Source organism: Electrona antarctica (assembly GCF_951216825.1).
Source record: "Electrona antarctica genome assembly, chromosome: 11".
Classification (NCBI taxonomy): Eukaryota; Metazoa; Chordata; class Actinopteri; order Myctophiformes; family Myctophidae; genus Electrona; species Electrona antarctica.
The window spans coordinates 17,981,291-18,004,573 of NC_136792.1; the positions used below are offsets into that span (position 1 = coordinate 17,981,291).

At 43.6% G+C, this 23,283-nt stretch overlaps 2 protein-coding genes across 2 annotated transcripts in view; one reads left to right on the top strand and one right to left on the bottom strand.

Moving 5' to 3' along the window:
- Positions 1-18,589, top strand: part of nxn (nucleoredoxin) — a 66,570-nt gene extending 47,981 nt beyond the window's left edge. The window contains exons 2-8 of the mRNA XM_079514626.1: positions 433-550; positions 5,297-5,430; positions 10,312-10,412; positions 10,560-10,666; positions 11,763-11,942; positions 12,876-13,000; positions 17,554-18,589. Of these exons, the coding sequence (XP_079370752.1) occupies positions 433-550; positions 5,297-5,430; positions 10,312-10,412; positions 10,560-10,666; positions 11,763-11,942; positions 12,876-13,000; positions 17,554-17,736 (948 nt within the window). The 3' untranslated portion in view covers positions 17,737-18,589. The remainder of the gene's footprint in view (positions 1-432; positions 551-5,296; positions 5,431-10,311; positions 10,413-10,559; positions 10,667-11,762; positions 11,943-12,875; positions 13,001-17,553) is intronic.
- Positions 18,590-19,798: 1,209 nt separating this feature from the next.
- Positions 19,799-23,111, bottom strand: mrm3a (mitochondrial rRNA methyltransferase 3a). Its single transcript, XM_079514625.1, has 4 exons — positions 22,165-23,111; positions 21,283-21,527; positions 21,035-21,196; positions 19,799-20,945 (listed from the first exon to the last, which is right to left on the bottom strand). The coding sequence occupies exons 1-4, from the start codon at positions 22,914-22,916 to the stop codon at positions 20,440-20,442; spliced, it is 1,665 nt and encodes a 554-aa protein (XP_079370751.1). The 5' UTR covers positions 22,917-23,111; the 3' UTR covers positions 19,799-20,439.
- Positions 23,112-23,283: the final 172 nt, after the last annotated feature.

Genomic DNA, 23,283 nt, shown 5'->3' on the forward strand with positions numbered 1-23,283 from the left:
ACCGTTACATAAAAAAGTGGCACCCCAGATGGGAGTTAAACCCATAATCCATAAACGGTTTGACACAATACCTCTCCTCATTATTTGCTGTGGAGTTTTGAAGGTGAATAATGTGTCAAAGTGAAAATCTTTATTTTCATACTCTGCATTCCAGTATTGGTTAGTTGGGAGGGGATCTAATTTGTATAACCTTGGTTTAACTGTACTAAACGGGCATAGACGTGTGTGTGTGTGTGTGTGGGGGGGGGGGGGGGGGGGGGGGGGGCTGCAGTGCAAGAGGGGCAGCCACGCGGGGCTCCGCATTTCTTTTGCGCGCGCATGGGACCGGACCATGGTCTTATTCAAAGATTATTTGTGGACCTTCAGCATTTCTAATTGAGTATGCCTGGAATGGACCATCCCACTAACTCCCTCTGTCTTGCTCTCCTGCAGATGAAGCTATGGAACAAGTACAAAGTGACCAGTATCCCGTCTCTGGTGTTTGTGGATGTGGCCACGGGGAAGGTGGTGTGTCGAAATGGTTTACTGGTCGTCAGAGATGACCCTAAAGGTGAGCTCAGCAGCAACTGCAGCCACACACACACACACACACACACACACACACACACACACACACACACACACACACACACACACACACACACACACACACACAGTTTAATGTTCATACCTTAACCCTTAACCTAACCTTAACCCAGCTGTAATTCCAACCAAACAATAAAAAATAGCCATATGGATTCCCTATTGAAGCCAGTGAATGCTCCCAGTCTCAAGTTGTCACTTATCATGGCTTTTGAGTCAATTGTATGCACACTAAAAGTTCGGGCAGTTTCGCGACCCTCACCTCTAGCACCACGTGTCGCAAATGGGAAGAAGGAAATGGCGGGAGTGTGATACCTTTTTTATTTTTTTTACTTAGAAAAGCAAATGTGGCAACCCGCAATGTCTTCATATACCCAGTTGCTTGGAACCCCTGCCTACCTTTTTTTCTTTTTACTTAGAAAAGCAAACGTGGCAAGCCACGATGAAACCACTGATTTAGATAAATCGGATGCAAACCAACGTGAGGAGATAGCCTTAACACCTTAGTAGCCCGGAACTATTTAATCCATTTCATCCATGTGCCCATCATAGCCCGGACCACTTTTTCCGGCGCACCGGAAGTTGGTGTGCATGTCTGTGTAGCAGCTAACAATAGCCACACCACTCTAGAGTCGATCGACAACAACGGGAGGTAAGAATAAATCTATCGCGACTAGCGACTGGACCGCGGAAGGCCGTCAAACACAGGATCTTTTTTTCAGAATTAGACGGGATGATTTAGATTGGGAGTTATGATCGTTTTAAGATTTTCGTTTTCGTCAGCTAAACAGGCAGGGAACATTTTCGATAACGTGTCACTGTTTGACACGTGATCGGATTGGGCAACAAGCGTTCCTAGGCTGTGGAGCGAAGCGATCGGTTTTGATATCATTAATCTCCGTCCTATTTATCAATCTCCGGCTTGGGCACTTGACCATGACCTTGAACTTGACGGAGATCTCCGCCCCGGGCCTCCATGGTGTTAATTGGATCAACGCGTAGGGTAAGTCTGTGACGTCACTGACGTATGAGGGGCTGAGTGCAGTGGGTAGAAGGGCGGGTTAGGCATGACGTAGCTAATGACTTTGGGTTCTGAACTGTATGTGCCCTCAAACTTTCCATTTGTATATTAGATACGTATATTAGATACGTTTTAGGTTAGGGTTTGAGGTAGGTTGTCGATCTAATGACAGTCGGACCAATAGTATGTCTAAACTAAAGCCTGTACCCGTACAGTCTCTCTCTTACTGCCTTGTTCTCTGAAAAAGAACGACAGAGAAAGGGACTTATTTTTCTTCCTCTCTTTCTGTATCTCTTTTCAGTCCCTCTCTCCCTCTTGCCTCTCTCTTTTTCTCTCGTTCTCCATCTGTTTCTGTCTCTCTGTTTTACACGCACCCTCGCTTGCTCGCTCGCTCACTCATTCACTCACTCGCGCGCGCGCACGCACACACACACACACACACACACACACACACACACACACACACACACACACACACACACACACACACACACACACACACACACACACACACACACACACACACACAGCCATTCCCATGTGGTTCACTGTGGTCTAAAGATCTCTGTGGAGGTATTGCAGTGCTGCATCATTCAACTGAGAATGTATATGTCTGTGTGGATGCTACTGTACTGCTGTTATTGCATGCATATTATACACTGTCCATGTCTGACTCCCACAGCTACAAACCTATAATTTGTTGCGCTTTAAAGTGGAGACAGCCAGTTAGCGAGAGCGTACTTGCATTCCATTCTTGTAGAGAGAATGTCATCTGTAGCTAACGTATCCCAATATCTTTTGTACATCCTGCTCTTAAGACCTTGTTTTGCCAACATAAGAAAGCCTCATTACTCATGTGAAGAGGGAGACGAGCATATCCCTGCTAGCAGTGAGCAGTGAGTGGGAATGGATTTCACATGAGAGCTGTCTGTGACTGATATCCCAGTCTCAGTCTAACATATTTATCCCAATGATTCATTAAATGTAGCCTTGATGTGGGTGCATTAATCTCCTCCATAAATGGCAAAGGGTGCAAAGTGACTGATTGTGTTGCAAAGGAACAGAGCGCTGTACTGTAGGCTGTTCCTGTCAAAGACCTCCAAATTAATATGATTTTTGGTCGTGGATCCCCATCTGAAAGTATTTTGTGCCAAGGTCCTCCGTACAAGATGTGTGTTGTTGTAGATCTGTTGTTAAAAACGGGCGCCCCCCGTTCAGTTTTTCTCGCTTTTACTGTAACATAGGGGTTCTCAAGCTGGGGGTCCCGCCCCCTCAGGGGGTGACCAAATTATTTGGGGGGTCCCCAGTTTAAAAAAAAGTGTTTTTTTTTTGTTTGTTTTTTATTCTTTTTTTGCAACTGAATGGCTGGAAAATGGAAATTAAGAGTTTACATAGTACACATAGTACATGCATAAACTTTCCTTTATGATTCTATCTGGTTTCAGTATTTATTTATGATGTATTTTCTTGATTATTAAGGTTATTGTAGCGGTCAATTTGTATTGGGGGTGTGGAGGGGGCGGGGCAGGGGTCGCGAGACATGGCCAAAGCCTTTCCGCGGGTCCCCACTCCCCAGCCAAAAACGTTGAGACCCCTGCTGTAACACACACACACACACACAGTATTCACGGACAACAACAACACGGACGTTAGACGTGAGCACGCCGCAGGCGCGTAAGCCTCTTGTTGGAATACAAGAGGGCCCCACCCCCCCCAAAAAAAGCAACCCGCAATTTCCAATATTTACAAGAATTACAACAATTTTATAGAAAAACAACCCCAAAGTAGCTCATAATAAGCAGACATGGCAACATTGACTGCCAATAGGCTTTTTCAAATCATTGTTTTATACTTTTTGAAATGCTTTCATTTATGGAAAAACCTTTCCCAAATTTGGAGTCTTACATCATAGATACTGCTTCATAAATCATTGGTTCTTAAAGTGGGGTCTGGGGACCCCCAGGGGTCATTGCGTGTGTTCCAGGGTGTCCCCAGCAAAATGTGTCTAATATAGCTTCACAATCATTTGAACCACATCCATGTTCCATGATTGATTGACAGATTAACAGATTGGAGAAGTACAGTACATTTCAAGCACAACTCACAAAACTGTGGACGACACCATAAAGCATTATACTTGTTTACAATATCCACCATGTTCAATTCATCATAACATTTAGAGACTACAAATATACACTTCTAGGAAATCATGATAGAGGAGGTAAAAAGGGGAAGAAAACATATACAGTGAGGGGAAAAAGGGGTGGGTGGGGGATTCAGATTTTACGGTACTCTGTCGTCAACCCTAAGCTCACCCCTGCCCACTTTGACAGACTGGCATGGCTTAGGGTCGGCGACAGAGTACAGCATCTTGCAATGGGTCTGGTCCACAAGATCCGATACTCCACCAAGATACCCATGTACCTGTCTAGATACTTCCTTAATGTTAACGAAGTCCACACCCACAACAACCCAGATTCGGCACAAACAAGGGACTAAATTCTTTTCGCTCCTATGCCACCAAAATGTGGAACGCCCTACCAACAGTCATTAAGACATGTGAATCCCTTGACTCCTTCAAAACCGCTCTCAAAGGGCACCTACGGATGGCTGCAATTCGAAACTGGCCCCCGTAAAATCTGAATCTCCCCCCCCCCCCCTTTCCCCTCACTGTATATGTTTCTTTTCCCTTTTTACCTCCATTATGATGAATTCCTGTTCTGTTCTTTGTCTATATAGAAGTGTCTATTTGTACGTCTCTAAATGTTTTGATGAATTGAACATGGTGGACCCTGTTGTAAACAAGTGTAATGCTTAATTGGGTCGTCCACTCAGTTAACAGCCTTTGTATTGAGTTTGTGCTTGAAATGTACTGTAATTCTGCAAACTGTTAATAACATTTTCAATTGGAAGTTGCTCACTGGCGTTTGAAGCACCCGGAAGAACGCTCTACTTCCCTATTTTCTTGTTTTGGACACAAATTTGGTGTCCAAAATACGGAAGCGCTAACTCGCCTGAACACACCTGAATCGATCCATGAATGAGCGCTCTGTGTTAAACCCATGGTTACACCCCAGCTGCGCACTATTTTGCTCGTGCTACATGCACAAGCCTGCAATTCCAGCTTTGGCCAGTAGGGTAGCGCGGCCGCTCTGGGGGCTTGTGCTGGATGATGTTCCAGAACATTCTCTCTTGTAGTGTGATAGTGCACTTTTTACAACAACGTGTCATTCCTGCCTAATGAAGCACTACAAAAAGGGAATTCACATAAAAAAGGTCTTTATGAGCCAGTCATAGGAGATTTTATGTATGACTACTAGGGAAGATGCTGGTGAAAGAAAGTGAGGGGAATGTATTTACAGTTAGGAAACATTGCTCACGTTCACCATTAAACCCACATTTTACATCTGCTGTGCACCAGAGTGCGGTTGCATTTACAAAAGCAGATGACACCAGCCATATAGAAGAGTCTCTGAATGTAACGGCATGCATATGTACAAACGTGATTTTATTCAAAGTCCAGTAGCCGTGACAGAGACGATCTCCAGTTCTGAATAAGCATTTTGTTAATCAGAAAAAGCTTAACTCAAGGGTCCACTAATCTAACACATGGCTGTTTTCTGTGCTTTCTTCTCCTCACCGCCATCCTCCCTTTTCCAACGTCATCCTTCCCCTTTTGGGCACCCTTGACAGGCCTGGAGTTCCCCTGGGGGCCAAAGCCATTTGCGGAGGTGGTGGCCGGCCCTCTGCTCAGGAACAACAGGCAGACAACAGACAGCAGCTCCCTGGAGGGTCACTATGTGGGCGTGTACTTCTCAGCACACTGGGTGAGTATGGGAAGTAGTGGAAGAGAGCAGGATGGGGGGGGTAGGCAAAAATGACCCTCCCTTTAACTTTGTAGACCTCCGCATATCCTGTGATGTAAGCATTAGCTCTATCAAAACAAACCAAGGCCTCTGTGAGAGAGTGAGGGCAGTGCAGCAGGGCACCGCAGGAAAGGGCAAAATGGTCGGTGGAACTGATAAAAAGGATGTGGGGCCCAGAGGGACAGTGGAAGGAGGAGAGCCTCCATTGTGTTTCATGTGTACATTAACGGCGGTTAGTCCTGCCGGTCTCTATTCTCAACACTGCCCCTGGACCTTGAAAGCTGACATCAGTCACCACTCCCTGGCAGCATCAGGCTGTATTGTATTGTCTCTGCCTGTGCTGTGCCTGTTAATACAGTGCAAAGTCTGCAAACTTGAGGTTGTGGCTCAGTGATGCATGGGAGGCTCAGGATATTGCTGGTGAGCTGTTCCTGATGAGATACAGCACAAGCTGCTGTTGCTGCTGCTGCTGCTGAAGCCTGCCACTCCAAACAGCTGCCAGAGCACACTGCCAACCCTTCATGAGCATGGCACATGGCGACAGCTCAGCCTCCAAATCTGTGGACAGATACGTAAAAAAAAAGAAAGAAAAGAAGACAGCATACATTTGTATTTGCAGTATTTTGACACCACTTTCTGCCAAGCTTTACCAGCATAAATCTATCCACTGTCGAGAGAATGTTACAAGCATGAAATACCAGCACCGGGCTTTGACACCCACTTGATATGTTTTACCTGTGTTTTAGGGACCTGAAAAGAAAGGTCAGGATACCAAGAAGGCCCTTGACAAATGTTACATTTAAAAGTAAAAGTAACAAGTCAAGGTTAAAAAATAAGTTATGAAATACATTATGAACATTATCGATTAGCCCCCCAAAATGCCTGGCTTCCACTGTTGTAGTTACCATCATTTTTCTTGTATGTATACTGCAATACAATGCAGCACAACAAGTTGGCCATTAAAGCAAAACATGAATGGGGGCTCACTTCCTCCCTGGACTACAATTCCCATAATGCTTTGGTGCACTGCTCCTCCTTGTGGATATTGACCGATTCCGTAACGGGTCTCATGGTCGCAGCCTACGTATTTCCTGTAGGCGGAGACGACACATCTGCGGTTTCCCCTCGCCAAGCTTCTACTACAGTGAATGGAAAAGTGACTGATGTTAGTCTGCCTCAAACGTTACTCTTTTACCTGCTTTTTACTAACACTAACATTACAAAGATGCCCAGAACATTGGGATGAACCTGTGTAGTTTATGGCTGCTCCAACAGTAGTGGCAACATAAAAATAAAAAAAACGGAATGTCAAAATATCTACCGCGGTGACTTTATACCTCATACTAAGCATTAAAGTATGAGGTATAAAGTACAGCAGCCTTGTGTTCCTAAAACAGAAAGATTGGGTATTGGGTAAGACTGACGTTATGTATCTTTCAGGACCTTTCACTGCTTTGTCTCAACCATTACTCAATGGCTCTGGTCTCAGCCACCGCGGTAGATATTTTGACATTCCGGTTTGTTTTGTTTTTTAATGTTGCCACTACTGTTGGAGCAGCCATAAACTACACAGGTTCATCCCGATGTTCTGGGCATCTTTGTAATGTTAGTGTTAGTAAAAAGCAGGTATAAGAGTAACGTTTGAGGCAGACTAACATCAGTCACTTTTCCATTCACTGTAGTAGAAGCTTGGTGCGGGGAAACGGCAGATGTGTCGTCTCCGCCTACAGGAAATATGTAGGCTGCGACCATGAGACCCGTTACGGGTCTAAACAGCAGCAGGTATTGTTCTGGCTCCGAGGTATCGCAAGATTTGGCTGCCAGACAGGAAACGGTGGGAAGTCTCGCGATACTTGGTACGATCAGAAAGGTACTTTGTGCTCTTTAGATGCCATACCTCTATAAACATTACACAGTGTACACATCGAAAAGCAACACAGCAGACAATAATGTGTTATATCTTCTGTTGACCATTTCCTTTCCTTCTCAAAGCTTCCTTGATGTAGTCCAGGAAGTAAGTGAGCCCAGTGTCCATGACATCATGGACACTTTGAAATACTAAAATATCTAAAAACACATTTTACCCACATAAAAACCCCAGGAAAGTGTTTCTCGTCTTCCAAACTAGATAAGATCTGGTTGCAACAGGGGTGAAGTGTCCCTTTAAATAAACTATATTTTGCTGTACAACAATAGCAAAAAGAGCAATTCACAGAGCAACCCAGTCATCAATATAGGCCTACTGTGCTCAGATCTTTATATTTTCAAAATCTGGATGATTCAGAAGGATTATTCTAACCTAACCAAGCCTTATATTCATTCTAAAATGTAGCTGTGTGGTTTAGAAAAGACCAGACTTGATCAGAAACCCGAAGATGGTATTGATTTTAAATTGATGTTCCTGAATGGATGAACCCGGAAAGAAGTAAATTACTAATTGTCACAACTTAAAGGACCACTTCACCACTTTTCAACCTATCTTCATATAATAGGTCCTCACTAATAATCATGAAAAAATGGCGCAATTTTTTTCTACTCTGTCTGTGTCTCATAGGAGGGCTGTGGGCAGTTCAGAAACCGTCTTCCAGTGACATCATTGATGGGGAATACAAGCTAATAGAAACTGCAGGCTTTCTAGTCCTGAAAAGTTGCAATGCGAAAATGGAAGCCATCGTTCTCACGATAATGAAAATCTAAATATTTGTGTAAAAAAACATTGTTTAAAAAAAGATCTGCCTCATGATGATGTCACTGGAAGACGGTTTCTAAACTGCCCACAGCCGTCCTATGAGACACAGACTGAGTAGAAAAGAATCGTGACATTTTTTCATGATTATTAGTGAGGACCTATTATATGAAGATAGGTTTAAAAGTGGTGAAGTGGTCCTTTGAAATGAAATGAAATGAAATGAAATGATTACTATATTTACCCAGGGTATCTGGGCTAAGCTCAAGAACTTGTTTCCAGCCAGGCCCTGCTCATAGAACATTTCATCGTAGTGGTTCAATGCCTTGTTCAAGGGCACTTCAGCGGTGGTAATTTTTAACGTGTCGGACCGCTGATTCGAACTGGCGACCTTCCGGTATCAAGACCGCTCCGCAATCCGTTCGGCCACCGCTGCCACAAACTTTAAGCCAGGGCAAACCCTTGGGGGGAATGATAAAGTACCACTCATTGCATTTTATCTATGTGGTCCCTGGTCCATAGGTCAGCAGCCTACTGTACTGTTTCCGTAGTGTGAGGCAGCTTGATGTACACACGTAGTCACATACTGTACACCCGCTGGACATGGCGCTAGTAGGCTGTGTCGCAGGTCCTGTCCAACCCTTGATGCTGAGAGCCAGACAGAGACACCTCCAATCCAATCTCAAGGCAGACCCTCTGCCAGTGTATAGTTGTATAATTGTAACACCATTGCGTGGCATCGTCACAGTCCCCCTCTTCGTCTCTCTCTCGTCTACAGCTCCTCCTGGGCCAACACAATCCTTTGTTCTACACTCTGTCGTTATTGCTTTATCAGCAGTTCAGTCAAGCTTGTTACATTAAAGACGCAGACAACTCAAACCACTAACTGTTATGGTGTAGTAGGGTAATTGAATCAAGTTGTGACAACATTTACTCTAATCAATAGGGATTCGGCTCTGACCGTTACACTAAAGTTACATACGCATATGTGGCATAATGCATTACTTAAAGGTGTTGTAAGTGAAGGTTAAAGCTCTATAACCTGATAGTAACACTGCCATAGAGAGTTTGTTTATAACAGGGGTCCTCCCATCTCCAGTTCTTTAGTAAACAGAAAATACTTTTTTCAGGTGGATCACCAATTTAATCCAATCAGGAGAGAGAACCCATGTAATAAGCTCCAATTTTATAGTGTTCCAGTTCCAATTTTTTCTGCTAATTTCACTTGCATATTATCCTGTATGACTTCTCTCTCCTAATTGGATAAAATTGGTATGCCGGCCTGGAAATGTATTTTCTGTTTGCTAAAGAGCTTGAGAGATGGGGTGTTACTGTAGCCTGGCTAATAAGCCAGACCGAATCAGCCGTGTGATATTAGTCTGGCTTATTAGCCAGGCTAGTGTTACTGAACATAGCAATGCTTAAAATCAACATTTAACAAACGATTACGATTTATGTTTTTTTGTTAAACTTACACTTACAGCACCATGTTACTCCAAACAAGAATCACTGTATTTTGTGACATTGTGTAATCAGTATGACATTGTGTAATCAGCATCATTGTGCTTTTTTTTTTTTTTTTTTTTGCTAGCCTTGCCAGGTTGTTTTCCTCTTTCCACCTCTGCCCTGGCAGAGTGATGTCATGTTAATACCAGCAGCTGAAGCACTACTCCCCCAGCTGGGCTGGACTCTCACAGGCAGCACACATTCACGCACGCTGAACAACAATAAATAGCTCTGAGCTATGGGGAGGGATAAGAGGGAGTAGTATCTAAATGCAGCTGGATATACAAAAGGAGTCTTGCCAGTTTCTATTGAGATGAGAGAGCCAGGAAATGCCCAGGGCAGTGGAGGTCTCAGCAGCCACCGCAGTCATCCTCTCTGTGTTCACATTGACAGACTGCGCCTATCTGGGAGGGACACATTACCTCCCAAATGTAGTGTACATTGTACATTCAGTGTCATTCATACACCTACATCATACGCACACAGAAATATACAGTACTTGTCTAATTCGCCTATCACTGCAGTAGGTCAAACTAAAATGCCTGAAGAGATAATTCATTGCTCCAACATTCAGTGAGAATGCCCAATGCCATGCAATAATGATATAATGGCACACATGTTGATGGAGCGCTTCTCTCCATCTCGGCTAGTGCCCTCCATGCCGCAGTTTGACCCGGGTGTTGGTGGAATCGTATCGAACTGTCAAGGAGTCCGGACAGAAGTTTGAGATTGTGTTTGTCAGCGCCGACAGGTAAGAGTCCTTGTGGCAGCATGGAGGCTCTCTTCTTCCACATTGCTCTACTTTTACTCCCGTAGCGTGCATGTCTGTCACTGACACGCACACACAAACATCTCCCATTCACCTGCCTCTTGTTTTGTGCTGTCCCAACATCTACAGGTCAGAGGAGTCATTTAAGCAGTACTTCAGTGAAATGCCTTGGTTGGCAGTACCGTATTCAGATGAAGCTCGACGGTCACGGCTCAACAGACTGTATGGAATACAAGGTACGTTACAGATCCCCCCTCTCGGTGTGCGTGTGTGTGAGCACGAGCTTCAGATGCTGAGAGAGTGAATTAGAGGATGAAAGACTAGATGAGTGTCTATCTCTCTTAATAATGTCACGTACAGAAAAGGAACAATGGCAGGCAGTTACTGCACTGGACAGGGAACAGTGAACAGATAGCACTGCAGCCAGAGGAATGTGAACTGGTAATCAAGTTTACGGTTCTGCTCTCCGCAGAAGGGCTGTTTTGCTCCCTCTGTGCCTGTCTGTTTCTCTCTCTCTCTCTCTCTGTTTGTCTCTCTCTCTCTCCCCCCCTCTCTATCTCTCTCTCTGATTCCCTCCATCTGCATAAAGGAGTGTGGATACAGTTAGTGTGCTGGCTCTTTGCCTCTCCTGAATGGAATGTGTGGAATGCACCCAGGACGAGTCAATACCACCCCCCCCCCACGCCCCCAACCCCACACACACGCACACACATTGAAAACCATGCTATTCATGCCAGCTCCCATCTCTTTAGACCATGCGGCATACAAACACAAATGAATGCATAAAACATACATGCACACTAAACAATCGCTCGCACACACATGCTCATTTTCCTCTTCGACAAATGCACACTGCGTGTTGCTGTGTGCATGTTTGCGATAAGGCTGTGATATGGTAGATTGCAATGGGAAACATGGCAGGACTGAAAAGGTTCAGCCGTTTAAAAACAATACAACTCTTCCAGTAGCAGACACGGTGGAGGTGAGCGCACAGAGAGCTGGTCACTGCCTTGGGGGGGACCTAAGGCTTCATGTTGTCTCTCCATGACACAAATACACTCAGTGGGGGAGGGAACCAACTGTACTCTGACCCAGTAATGGAGGAAAAATAAAGAGAGGATGACACCATGACACCCTCTCTGTTTCTCTCACTCTTTCCTTTCTCCATCCATCATCCACGGCTCCCCTCCAATCTCTGGCTTTTGAAATGGCATCATATATCAGCAAAGTCTATGGACTTTTTAACGTTTGTTTAGAGCTCTTTAAACAAACACCAGGTGTCCCTCACTTCACATGAGTGTGACAGTGTTGCTTTTGATTCTGTGTCCCCAGGCATTCCCACCCTGATTTTGTTGGACACAGAAGGTCACATGATCACGCGACAGGGCCGCGTGGAGGTGCTGAATGACCCCGAGTGCCGGCTGTTTCCTTGGCATCCTCGGCCCGTCCTCGAACTCAGCGAGTCCAACGCTGTGCAGCTACACGAGGGGCCTTGCCTCGTGCTCTTTGTGGGTGAGTAGATGGGCATGCATTGGACCCTGCTCTCCACAGCGCAGCTCTCTGCATGGGGTCCTGCCTTGCTTTCCTCAAGGATGAATGAGTTGGCATTAATGTGAAGCAGATTGAATGTCAGAGTGTATGGAATATTGAGCTGGATCCAGGAACCTTGGAAAAATATTACTTCTCTTCATCACTATGCTAATGGGGAGAGGAACAGAAAAGCAATAGCTAGTGCAGTAGATCTGAAACATATTCCTGTAAAAGACCTCCAAATTGATACGTAGTAGACCACAGACCCACATTGGAAAATAATTTGTGACACACTGCCAAGGACCCCCATAAGTGAATATGTTTGCTGTGTGATTTTTCCCAGAATTCTAGCACAAACCAATTATTTTCAGTAGATTTAAACATTTGTGAAGGTATAAATTAAGGTTTAAGTGGGGACATTGCTGGGGACACCCTGGATCCTCCTCTAAGACCTCTGTGGTCCGCAGACCACTTTTTGAGTATCATTGACCAAGTGGATTTGTGAACGCACACATGTCTACACTCTACACTATAGAAACATTGAATCTGTTGACACAGATTAATGCCCTATTCTGCTAAGGGGCTTACATCAAAGTTGTTGGACAAGGGAGCAGTCGCACATGACAAGACAATAAATACATCAAATTCAGATGAAAGCATTTGAGTGCACAGTGATGCCTTCATATGTTCATGCCATCCTAGACATCAGATAGGAGATCAGATTGGACGGGACAGTTGGAGACCATCTGGCTCTTTTTATCTCTTCATCAGCTGTCTACACGTCTTTGCTTCACCTCATAACCTTTACTGTGGTCTCCTTTTATTTATCTGCACATTTTGCACTCTGCACATGACCTCTTTTCTTCGTTCTCTTCTTGTAGCCCTCACATTTGACATTTTCTCTGGTTTATGCAGACGCAGAGGAAGAAGGGGAGCTGGAGCCAGCAAAGGAGTTGATTCAGCCAATTGCAGAGAAGCTCATGGCCAAGTATAAAGCTAAAGAGGAGGAGATACCACTTCTGTTCTTTGTGGCTGGAGAGGTAAGATATATGCCTCTCTGGACAGTACAGCACAGTTGTACAGTTGGCTTGCAAGTAGTTTTGCATTCTTGTGTGACATGGAGCATGTTTGAGTGGTCAGTGGCATGTTTTTGTGCGACATGCCATCTGCTCCAGTTATATCATATCGTAGGCTATAATGATCTTTGAAGAGCGGTACTCCAAACCATGACAGTGTTTGAAATTATAAACTTAGCAGGGCCCTTTTTTGTGAGGCACTTGATACTGTACAACCTAATACCCAGAATTCAGCAGGGGGCCTGTCTCATGATAAGAAAAGCCAGAGGTTGCCAGTACTAGACTTGCTCTGCGCCCTTGCACCAAATCTCCCATCTTTTCCTTTATCTTCCTCTGTCAACCGTGGGAGGGAACGTAGAGTTTTCATAACTTTCTCTATCTTGTTTTTTTGCTCGTCGACCTTTCCAGAGCCAGTGGAGTTAGCTGCAACAGCAGCCATAATTGACAGATTACCACTTCTCTGCCTGCCTGCCCACTCCCCACCCTCAAGCTTCCCCTCTCCCCATTCTCTTTGCCTGGTGCACTGGGGAGGACAGTGCTGGTTTCTCATGTCACACGCAAAAGCCAGGCTTAGGTTTCAGGCCATGGGGGTTTACACATGTGCTAACTGTCTGACCCTGCGCATGGCAGTCCCGAAGCTGTTCCACTCTGATGTCAGCCTTGAAATGTCACCGCTGTAGCCAGACCGATTATAATCCCCTACCAGATGGACAAACAGCAGTTGAGACAAAGCCGTTACACTCGTTGTTTAATACGCATTTTTTAATGTTGATTTCTCCATGGCAAATTACAAGTAAGCATACCACCACACTTGTAAATGCCTCGAAAACACATTGAGCTGAAAGGTCAGTAGTAGTGCTGTGGATCCCTTACCCTTATTATTTTCTACCACATGTGGTAAGGCAGGGTTTGTTTTACATAGCCCAGGTGTAATTCCGTGTCATGTGGGTCAACTGTCTTTGAAATCACTTCTTTTTAAGACCGGGCTCGCTGTCAGATATTCTTTCCCGCCACAGGCCTTGGGTTCTCCCCATCAAAGACTGACGTTACAGCCTTCTTGACCGTGGCCTGGCCGAGGCCTGGTGTTCACATGCACCCTGGCCAGCTGCTGGGTTTAGTGTCCAAGAGACGGCAGTATGTTGGCACCCTCTGTGGGGGAGCCTGGCCAGAGGAGAAGACAGAGGATCTCGTTACTCTGCTTGAAATGTTGCCCGTCAAATTCAGAAAACCTGCGACAGCGTACACGGTTGTAGACTGATTTATCGATACAAAACAACATGTGGTTGTATAAAACTAACATGGCTGTTCCCTGCATGTAGAATGTTGACTCCTGCACACACAAAGGTTTCTCATATTATACATTCACATATGAACTGAACTGATTTGTGGCCATGATGCCTGTTACCAAGGAGTCTCGTCCAACAATAATAGAACTAGAATGAACCCTCTGACCCTGAGGGGCAAAGGTTGCATACACACACGCAGCTCTGCGAGCCAGACAGGCTCGCCTTGCCAACAGTTATTTATGTTCCACACAAGAGAAATTGTACTTTAATTTGTACAAATCAACGTACAATTGAAGGGAAAACATTTACGCACAGTCAATGTGTGTAAGACGGACACACTGGATGTTTGATGGATTTGTTGAATATATAGTTGTATATCACGGTGATGACAAGCTATAAAAGGGAGGCATGAACTCATCATCATGGACATGCCATATACTGAACAATGCCATTTTTACCTCTTAATTCAATATTTCCTCTTGACTGTAAATCATAGTTTATTGTATCCTTCGGTGATTTGAAGGCTTTTCAGTCAAACCGCTTAATTTATACTCATCACACAACAATTGCGCTTACCTAGAATAAGTCGCATTGCAACATTCTCACTCAGTTTATCAGTACTTGTCGGCAAGTGACACTCTTGTACTACTAACTACAGAGTACAGACAAAGAATTAGGCCTAAGTCTCCTAGTGAGACAGACTGATAGGTCCATCCTATCATATCAGTGCTCAGCCAATCACATTGCTGTTGGTTGGTTTTATTGTTGGATTTCACAATGGTGAAAACTCCTTCGGATACGCTGGCTGGTCCAATCAAATGGATGATACTAGCCCCCTGGCCAATGTGGGCTTTGTTATCATTATCACTGCAGTCCTTATCGGATGGCTGTATTCTGCGAGTGTGAAATGCCATAGTGCTACGATAGGCAGCCGCCCGCAGAATAACCCTGACATGGCACAGCAGGTCCCACACGGTAAACAGAGGCCAAGCCTTATCACAGCTGTGACTGCAGGCCACAGCAGCAAGGCCCTTTGTCTTTTTGTTCCAGGCCAGGCTGGGAGAGGGCGGGGGCCTTTTGGAATGAACGTAGCCATTGCACCTCATGAGAAGCAGTTTACACAAGCATAGCAGCCACACAAAAGAAGACGCATGACTTCCAACGGAGGAGAAGACAGACGCAGAGATTACATCTTCTCATATCTGAGACCCTGGAAAGAGCCTTGGTGATAGATTGTGGAATTTCTCCTTTTTTGTGGTTCCTTTCCCCTGTTATGCCCAGATGACGGATTTTTAACCACCATTTTGGCCATGACATTATAGCTGAAAATGTGCATAAATTATCAAGAATTTTAAAGCAAATTGAAAATAGCATGTCTACAAGCTCACAATGCGGTGCAGCTTGTAGATGGGATATTTTCACTATTCATCGTAAAACACAGTACATATAGGGTGGTTAAAGGCTGTATGCTTTTGCAGAGGGAAAATGTATCCATATCCAATATAAAAGTATAATTAAAATTGCAATAATTAAAGTTCATATTGGATATTATATTTGGTTCATTGTACAAACGAGCTAACCAGATGTATGGAGAATCGAGATGACTGGAGGAGACACAAATAGAGGGCTTGTATCGTCTGAGGACAACATAGATTGTGTTTCCTCTATTAAAATGTTTGTATTTGTATTTGTTTTTTACGTACGTTGATGAACAAACGTTGTGCTGCCATACTTTTTAGGGAGCAGTATTGTCAATATTCTGAGAGATCTGAGAGGTGATTGTGTGGTTTCATCTAAATATAGGATAGAAAGAACAGCTGCATATTTAAATATCACCACGCAGGAATCACTTCACAACAGGACGTGAGAGGAGATCTTGCTTGAGAGTTGAATAACCCACAAAATTAGAATCAAATGAAATGGATTTATTGCTTCTTATTTTTTAATTATTAACCTGTGTAAACAAGTTGGTGCATGTTTATGAATACATGTTGGTGCATAAATCAGATGGCGGTACAATCTTAACTGTGGAAAACCAAAACCAAAACTGCTTTAAGGAGACATCCAAACAGTTGGTGCAGTGCCACCCCCTGGCCTCTTTTGGCTAGTTATGCATTTTTACCCTACTCCTTTCCCACATGAAATTAATCTTAAATCTTCTTGAGCCCGAGAGCTTAGCTGAGAGGAAATCAGGTCATCCTGTCATGAGGAAGCAAGAAACCGCCTCCGACGATGGGAGACACGAGGCGTGACAATGGTGAAACGTGTGACCTCAGAAAAATCAACACATGAAATTCTGCCTACTTACTTACTTACAGATGTTTAACTGAAAGTAATACAGTACTGAAATAGCAGAAACGCTACTTTCAAAAGTACTACATGAAAAAGATCTTAATTATCACCCAGTACGCCAGCTCCTATTTCTGTCTATAATTAATGGCCCTTCCATTTGAGCGGATTTGACATTTGTAGCCTCCCTGTCTGATGTACCGAGATTGTATGCAGTATGTACATATGTACTGTGTGTGTGATGTACCGAGATTGTATGCAGTATGTACATTGTGTGTGTGTGTGTGTGTGTGTGTGTGTGTGTGTGTGTGTGTGTGTGTGTGTGTGTGTGTGTGTGTGTGTGTGTGTGTGTGTGTGTGTGTGTGTGTGTGTGTGTGTGTGTGTGTGTGCGCAATGTGCATACTTGTCTCCTGTAGTTTGTTTGATTACTGGGGTACTTGTCTCCTGTAGTTTGTTTGATTACTGGGCTTGTAGTCCTAAATTGTTAAAAGGTGACACAAAGCATCCGGCTGACCACGGCTAGGTAATACTTTTGAAAAGCCCTAAAGGACATTAAGGGGATGAAGTACTGTAGGTGTCACAGTATTTTATACTCTGCTCAGTTCTGTTTTGGGGCCATATCCTGGTTCCTCTTCCCCCACAGTGGGGCGTATGATGGAGGCCAGGCTCCCTGGGCACGCTGCCTGCAGGCATATAGAGAAGAAAGGCTTCTACATTATTTTGTAGAACTGTGTATTAATGAGATTGTGCCTTGTGGTTTTTGAATTTATGAACTAATCTTATAAGCGTTGCTATCCCAATTTTCTTCACTAAAAGCAAATAGGAACTGATTTGTTTGGGGGTTGGGGTTCTCTGTAGGTGTCCAGTGTTTGCTTGAGTGCCAAATCTAACATTGTATGAGGTTTAACTATACTACATTATTTTGTTTTTTTGTCACCATAGGATGACATGAGTGACTCCCTGCGGGACTACACAAATCTGCCAGAAGCAGCACCTCTGCTCACAATCCTGGACATGTCTGCCCGTGCCAAGTACGTTCGGGACGTCGAGGAGATCACGCCAGTTGTGGTGGAGCAGTTTGTCAACGACTTCCTAGCTGAAAAGCTCAAACCAGAGCCCATCTAAAGGGGGAGTGTTGCATAGTGCTACAAGTTGTAGTCCTCAAATTTGGAAGAGTTCACAATGGGTTCCCTCACCAGATTCCATTTTACCACAGGGATATGGAGTTTTGAAGAAAATAAGGTTTTAGCCAACATAAGCCTAGAGTGTTTCACATTTTGTTCTATGAAATATAAATAAATTACACCCACCACTGATTTTGAATCAGTTATGTACTTACCGTTATGTCTTATATTAATTGCCTGTGTGGTTACTTTTTTGAGATCTTGTTGAGCACAATGTGTTAATATCACAAGCCTTTGTTTGCTACAAAGCTTATTTTCGTAATTTAACTAAAACCCAATGCAAACAAATTCCATTGAATATTGGTGAAGGGAACCCATGGTGAAGGTAACTTCCGAGTTTGCCTACAAAAAGATGTCATCCCTGTAGCACTACAAGACTTAAACCCAGCATCATCATCAGACCCTGGCCTCCTGTTGCTAGCCCCTCAGTCCCTCATCTGTCTCATATCCCAGCATTTCCAGACTGTTAGAGAGACACCTCACTTTTTACTGACATTTTTACCTTTCTTTTTTAAAGACTTGTCTTTTTGTGGAGTCCTCTCCTCCTGTGGTGCCTTGCATTGACTATAGCCCCTACAGTAATATATATATATATAAAGATGATTTTGCTTTTTTTGACCTCAAGTCAAGCATTTTGTTTTTTTATCCACTTCATAGCATTTCTTTATTTTACAAGAAACCAGTCACCCAATGGACCTAGATATTCAAGTGACTATTTGCGTTTGCGTTATCAGTGAGATCCCTTTTACTTGTTTTATGAAATATGCTTAAAAAATAAAATGATTGCAACACTCCACAAGTAGTAATTCACATGTGTGCACAGTTAAAGGTGTGAACATTAGGTTGGTTGTCAACTTTTAAAGTCCATTGTTAATGAATAAATGGAAGAAGTTGCACATGTAGTAAAATCACATCTGTATTTTCTTGGAATAGATCAATGACTGACATTAAAACCTTGTATGTTGTTCCTTGTCATCGAAATCATCTCTGCAGTGATGGTTCTCATCTCAATAGTCAAGAGCATTTTCTCTGGACCGTTCCATATTTTAAAATAAGTATAATTTGAAGGCACAAAGATGCCATTTGAAATTACAAAAGTGTTGGATGTATAAATTCATATTATACCCAGGTTGTGTGTCACTACTTTCCATAACCATAAGTTTCACACTGCCTAGAAATTTCCTGTTCCTGTATTATAATTAAACATCATTGGTAAGATTAGCTCATGTGTAAAATAACCATGTAATGACTCAATTCCGTTATTAGAATTATTTGAATAAAGTGCATTGGCCACACTTTAAAAAAAACAAAAGCAAACTTTGCATTTTTATTAGTTACTGTGCAGGTTGTTTAAAGTAACCCATGCTGAAATGGAAACCCTTCAACCACATGCTTTTTCCATTAATTTTGGAGGCTTCTGTATATCCAACTGTACAATGGACAGTAGACCAAAGATATGCAACAAGTATGGTTTCTGGCACCTCTATGTGGTGACAAAAGTAATTACATCTTAGGACAAATTGTTAGACAGATTTAAAGACACTATGCAAGGTGGTAAGCATGTAACTATACACTCAACTCGCGATACGATACGCATCACGATATGAGGTTCACGATATTTTCAACAATAAAAAAAAAAGGATTTATCTTCCCCCCCAAGCTTACTACATCGCAAAAGTAGCATTACTTTATGTAAAATTACTTAATTTCTGTGCAACTGTAAACATGCTTTCATGTTTAAACCTAGCTCGAGTTAACATGTAAAAAAAAGTTATTTGATGGCATCTTAGTTTAGATGTAGACCTATCTGACAGTGCAGAAACATAATTGCCTTCCTTGATGCATTAATGAGCATCAATAATGACCATCACCTGGGCACAGTCACACACAGCTCCCCTCTGCAGGCCTCTACTACTGAAAGTGACTGCATGGAGTCTCTCATTTCTCTCCAAAAGCACATGAATATGATTACAGCTCACATTTCATATCACACTATCCCCCCATTTTTTTGAAAATCGATTTTTATTTTTATATTTTGGTGTACCACAGATTATACATCCATTCAAGTAGTACAATATACCCATTCGTTTTACTTGCATTCCCACACCATTTGCTCACACCATATTCATATGGTTCTTCCAAGCCACACTGGCAGGAGTTTTGAGAGACAATGTGGCAAATATGCAGACAGGAAAGGTCATAAATTTCACAGTAAGATAATTTTGCCAAGAAATTAACAAACCAGTTCTGCTCATTTAAAACGTCATGGTTTCATTAAAACAGAAATGAAATGAAATCAATCTATTTAATTCAATCTGGCATGAAAGGATATTTAATATTGAATGTATCTTTGCGGGAAAAAACGAACAGAAGAAATTACAGTTTTTTCCCAGGGATTACAGCAACTGTCGGCAGTCTTTAGATTGACCTTGTTTTTACAGATTTCTCCATTACATGTAACTATGAAATGAAATGATTACTATATTTACCCAGGGTATCTGGGCTAAGCTCAAGAACTTGTTTCCAGCCAGGCCCTGCTCATAGAACATTTCATCGTAGTGGTTCAATGCCTTGTTCAAGGGCACTTCAGCGGTGGTAATTTTAACGTGTCGGACCGCTGATTCGAACTTGCGACCTTCCGGTATCAAGACCGCTCCGCAATCCGTTCGGCCACCGCTGCCACTAATAGCTGTCTCCTGCCCTCAAACAACAAGATGCTGGCTGCCATAGCCGCATTCAAACTGTCCACCTCGGGAACTACAGGAATAAATAGTCTTTGACCATCTGTTTTCCCAGCTAACTGAACTGCTTCCAGGCTCAATCCATTCGTCTCGCCACCAATCACGAGAGCGGAGGGGCTTTTGGCCCAGTCCTCATGGTACAACATGGTGTCCAATTTGGGAAATGAACGTAGCATGTCTTCATAATCAGAGTCAGAGTCAGAGTCTTCATACTGCCTGCCTGTTGTGGCTTGTGTATCTGCTGCTAATGTAGCCCTCTCGACTCCACAGCAGTCAGCCACATGGACAGTCACCTGTTTTGGGAGTCGCTTTTCAACATCTTCCCAGTCCAGACTAGGGTAGATTGGAACTCGGAAATGGGCACCCATCGCTGCACGCAGCACTTTAGGCTCCCATGCATCCACACAGCCTGAGAGAAAGATATGGCAAAGTACTAAATAGCTAAAACATTCATATCAGGTGATTTGACATTAGAACCAGTTGTTTTACTTAACCTACCCTTGGTGAGCAGAACATCCTGGCACCCAGCAGCTGCAGCACATCGCAGAATTGTCCCTAGGTTGCCTGCGTCTCTGATGTTGTCACATATCAGGGACAATGGTATCGAATGGCTTGTCAAAGGGAATTTCAGCCGTGAAGGGTCTGGACGAGAAAATATGGCTAAAAGAAGAAGAAAGGCTTTGGAATGGAGCTCAGTAAAAATGCAATGCATTTAAGTGAATTACAATTACATTTGGCCATATTACCTATTACCCCTTGTGGAGCCACAAGATCAGACCAGATCTTTATGTCTTCAAATTTGACTTTGACAAGTGTGGCCCTCTTCATCTTATCTAGTGGTAGCTCATGTAGCTGTTCCACTTTGCTGAAGAACACCATCTGCGGGTTGGCTCCAGTCTCAAGGGCATCACAGATCAAACGTCTTCCCTCTAGCAGGATTTTACCCTGTTGCTCCCGAAATGTCCTGGAACGGGCAACACTCACCACCCTCCTGAAGATGACAGACAGGTTAAGCACTTAGATGCATTCAATATAGATTACGGTCAAATCATCAGTGTTAGATCTATCAGTGGTATTCATTGTTTCTTTTTGGTTACCATATTTGGTTACATTTCTACACAAATGGGGAGAGAGATGGGGGAAGACACAGCAAAGTTCGTCAGGATCTGGACTCGAACCCGCGGCACACTGTCATGCTGTAATACCAGCCAAGGTGCCTGGTCATTTCTATAAACTTTCAAATTGTAAGATGCAATCTAGAATATGTATATATTTTGCAATATATAGTGTGTGTGTGTGTGTGTGTGTATGTGTTAAGTTATTTTAGCCAATCTGTGTGGTGTAGTAGGACACCTAATGGTTGATAAATAGTACTACCTGAAGCTCATGAGCACAATATCTCTCCTGAACAATTTGGATTGGATTTGGATGAGAGTGGTAGGAAGAGGAATTTGGTCATTTGGTCGATTAACACCAATGCCGGTTTTACTGTGATTGATTGAATAATTTATCAGATGCAGAAAAAAGCACAGGAAAGTATACTTCAATTCAATGTCTGCTAAGCAAACGATTAACGATGTTATACAAATACAGTAGGCCCCACTAAGGGCTAAACGGTTAGAACTTACGACAGCCTTTTATCCCCAGGCAAAGCCCTTTCGAAACGGTGTCCTTCGACTTCGTCATACTCATTTGTGATGACTTGTGATACTTTAGCTGCACGTCCTTGTGTTCCACTGCCACTTCTCTCCCGTGTCCCAGTGGAGTCATTGTTGCCACTTCTCTCCTGTGTCCTAGTGGAGACAGTGTTGCCACTTTCCCGTGACTGGGTGAAGATACTTTGTCTTTGATGTACAACTGTCTGCGAGTCATTGTTGCCACTTCTCTCCTGTGTCCCAGTGGAGACATTGTTGCCACTTCTCTCCTGTGTCCTACTGGAGACATTGTTGCCACTTCCCCGTGACTGGGATTGGGTGAAGGCACTTTGATGATCAGCCTTCTTCTTGACCTCCTTGATGCTGCTGTGTACAACTGTCTGCGAGTCATTGTTGCCACTTCTCTCCTGTATCCTACTGGAGACATTGTTGCCACTTCTCTCCTGTGTCCTACTGGAGACATTGTTGCCACTTCCCCGTGACTGGGATTGGGTGAAGGCACTTTGATGATCAGCATTCTTCTTGACCTTCTTGATGCTGCTGTGTACAACTGTCTGCGGTTGGAGTTGATCTTTCTTGCTCTCAGGAAACAGTATTTTCACAGGTGTCCTTCTCAACCCACGCACGTACCTTTTTGCTCCCACAGCGTGATTGCTCCTTATCTTGAGTAACACGTTTCGTTCTAATGAGAGTAGGGTAAACATGCTTCTCATGTAAGCCGCCATCTTCGATTGACGATTCTGCTTTTTGCTTCCCCTCTACTTCTTCATGGAAACGGTCTCGTGCTGCTATACCGCCCCCACTGTACTGAGGGCGCGTTCGGAAATACCGCACCGGAGAGCACTCGCCTATTAGTTTGCATTGCACAGTGCCTTTATATAGCATAGCCTGATCTCCGTATATGTATATCATGGAGTTTACATTAGCATGATGTCATGACTCATGAGTCATGACCATAGAGTATATATATGGTCATGACTCGTGATGACATTGTCATGTCTCTGCCGTCCGTGATGTCACTGACCGATAAATAAGCCTGCTTGGTCCATGGTGGAAAGCCTGGTGAGGCGAGGTTAGGTCCATGGCATTAGA

What these genes read in the sequence shown, in the direction of transcription:
- mrm3a (XM_079514625.1), bottom strand. Translation starts at nt 22,916, where the DNA reads ATGGCGGCTTACATGAGAAGCATGTTTACCCTACTCTCATTAGAACGA. An exon ending in CCTGGGGATAAAAGGCTGTC is followed by an intron (nt 21,528 to 22,164) that starts GTAAGTTCTAAC and finishes TGTCATCTTCAG; the next exon opens with GAGGGTGGTGAGTGTTGCCC. An exon ending in GGCTCCACAAGGGGTAATAG is followed by an intron (nt 21,197 to 21,282) that starts GTAATATGGCCA and finishes TTCTTCTTTTAG; the next exon opens with CCATATTTTCTCGTCCAGAC.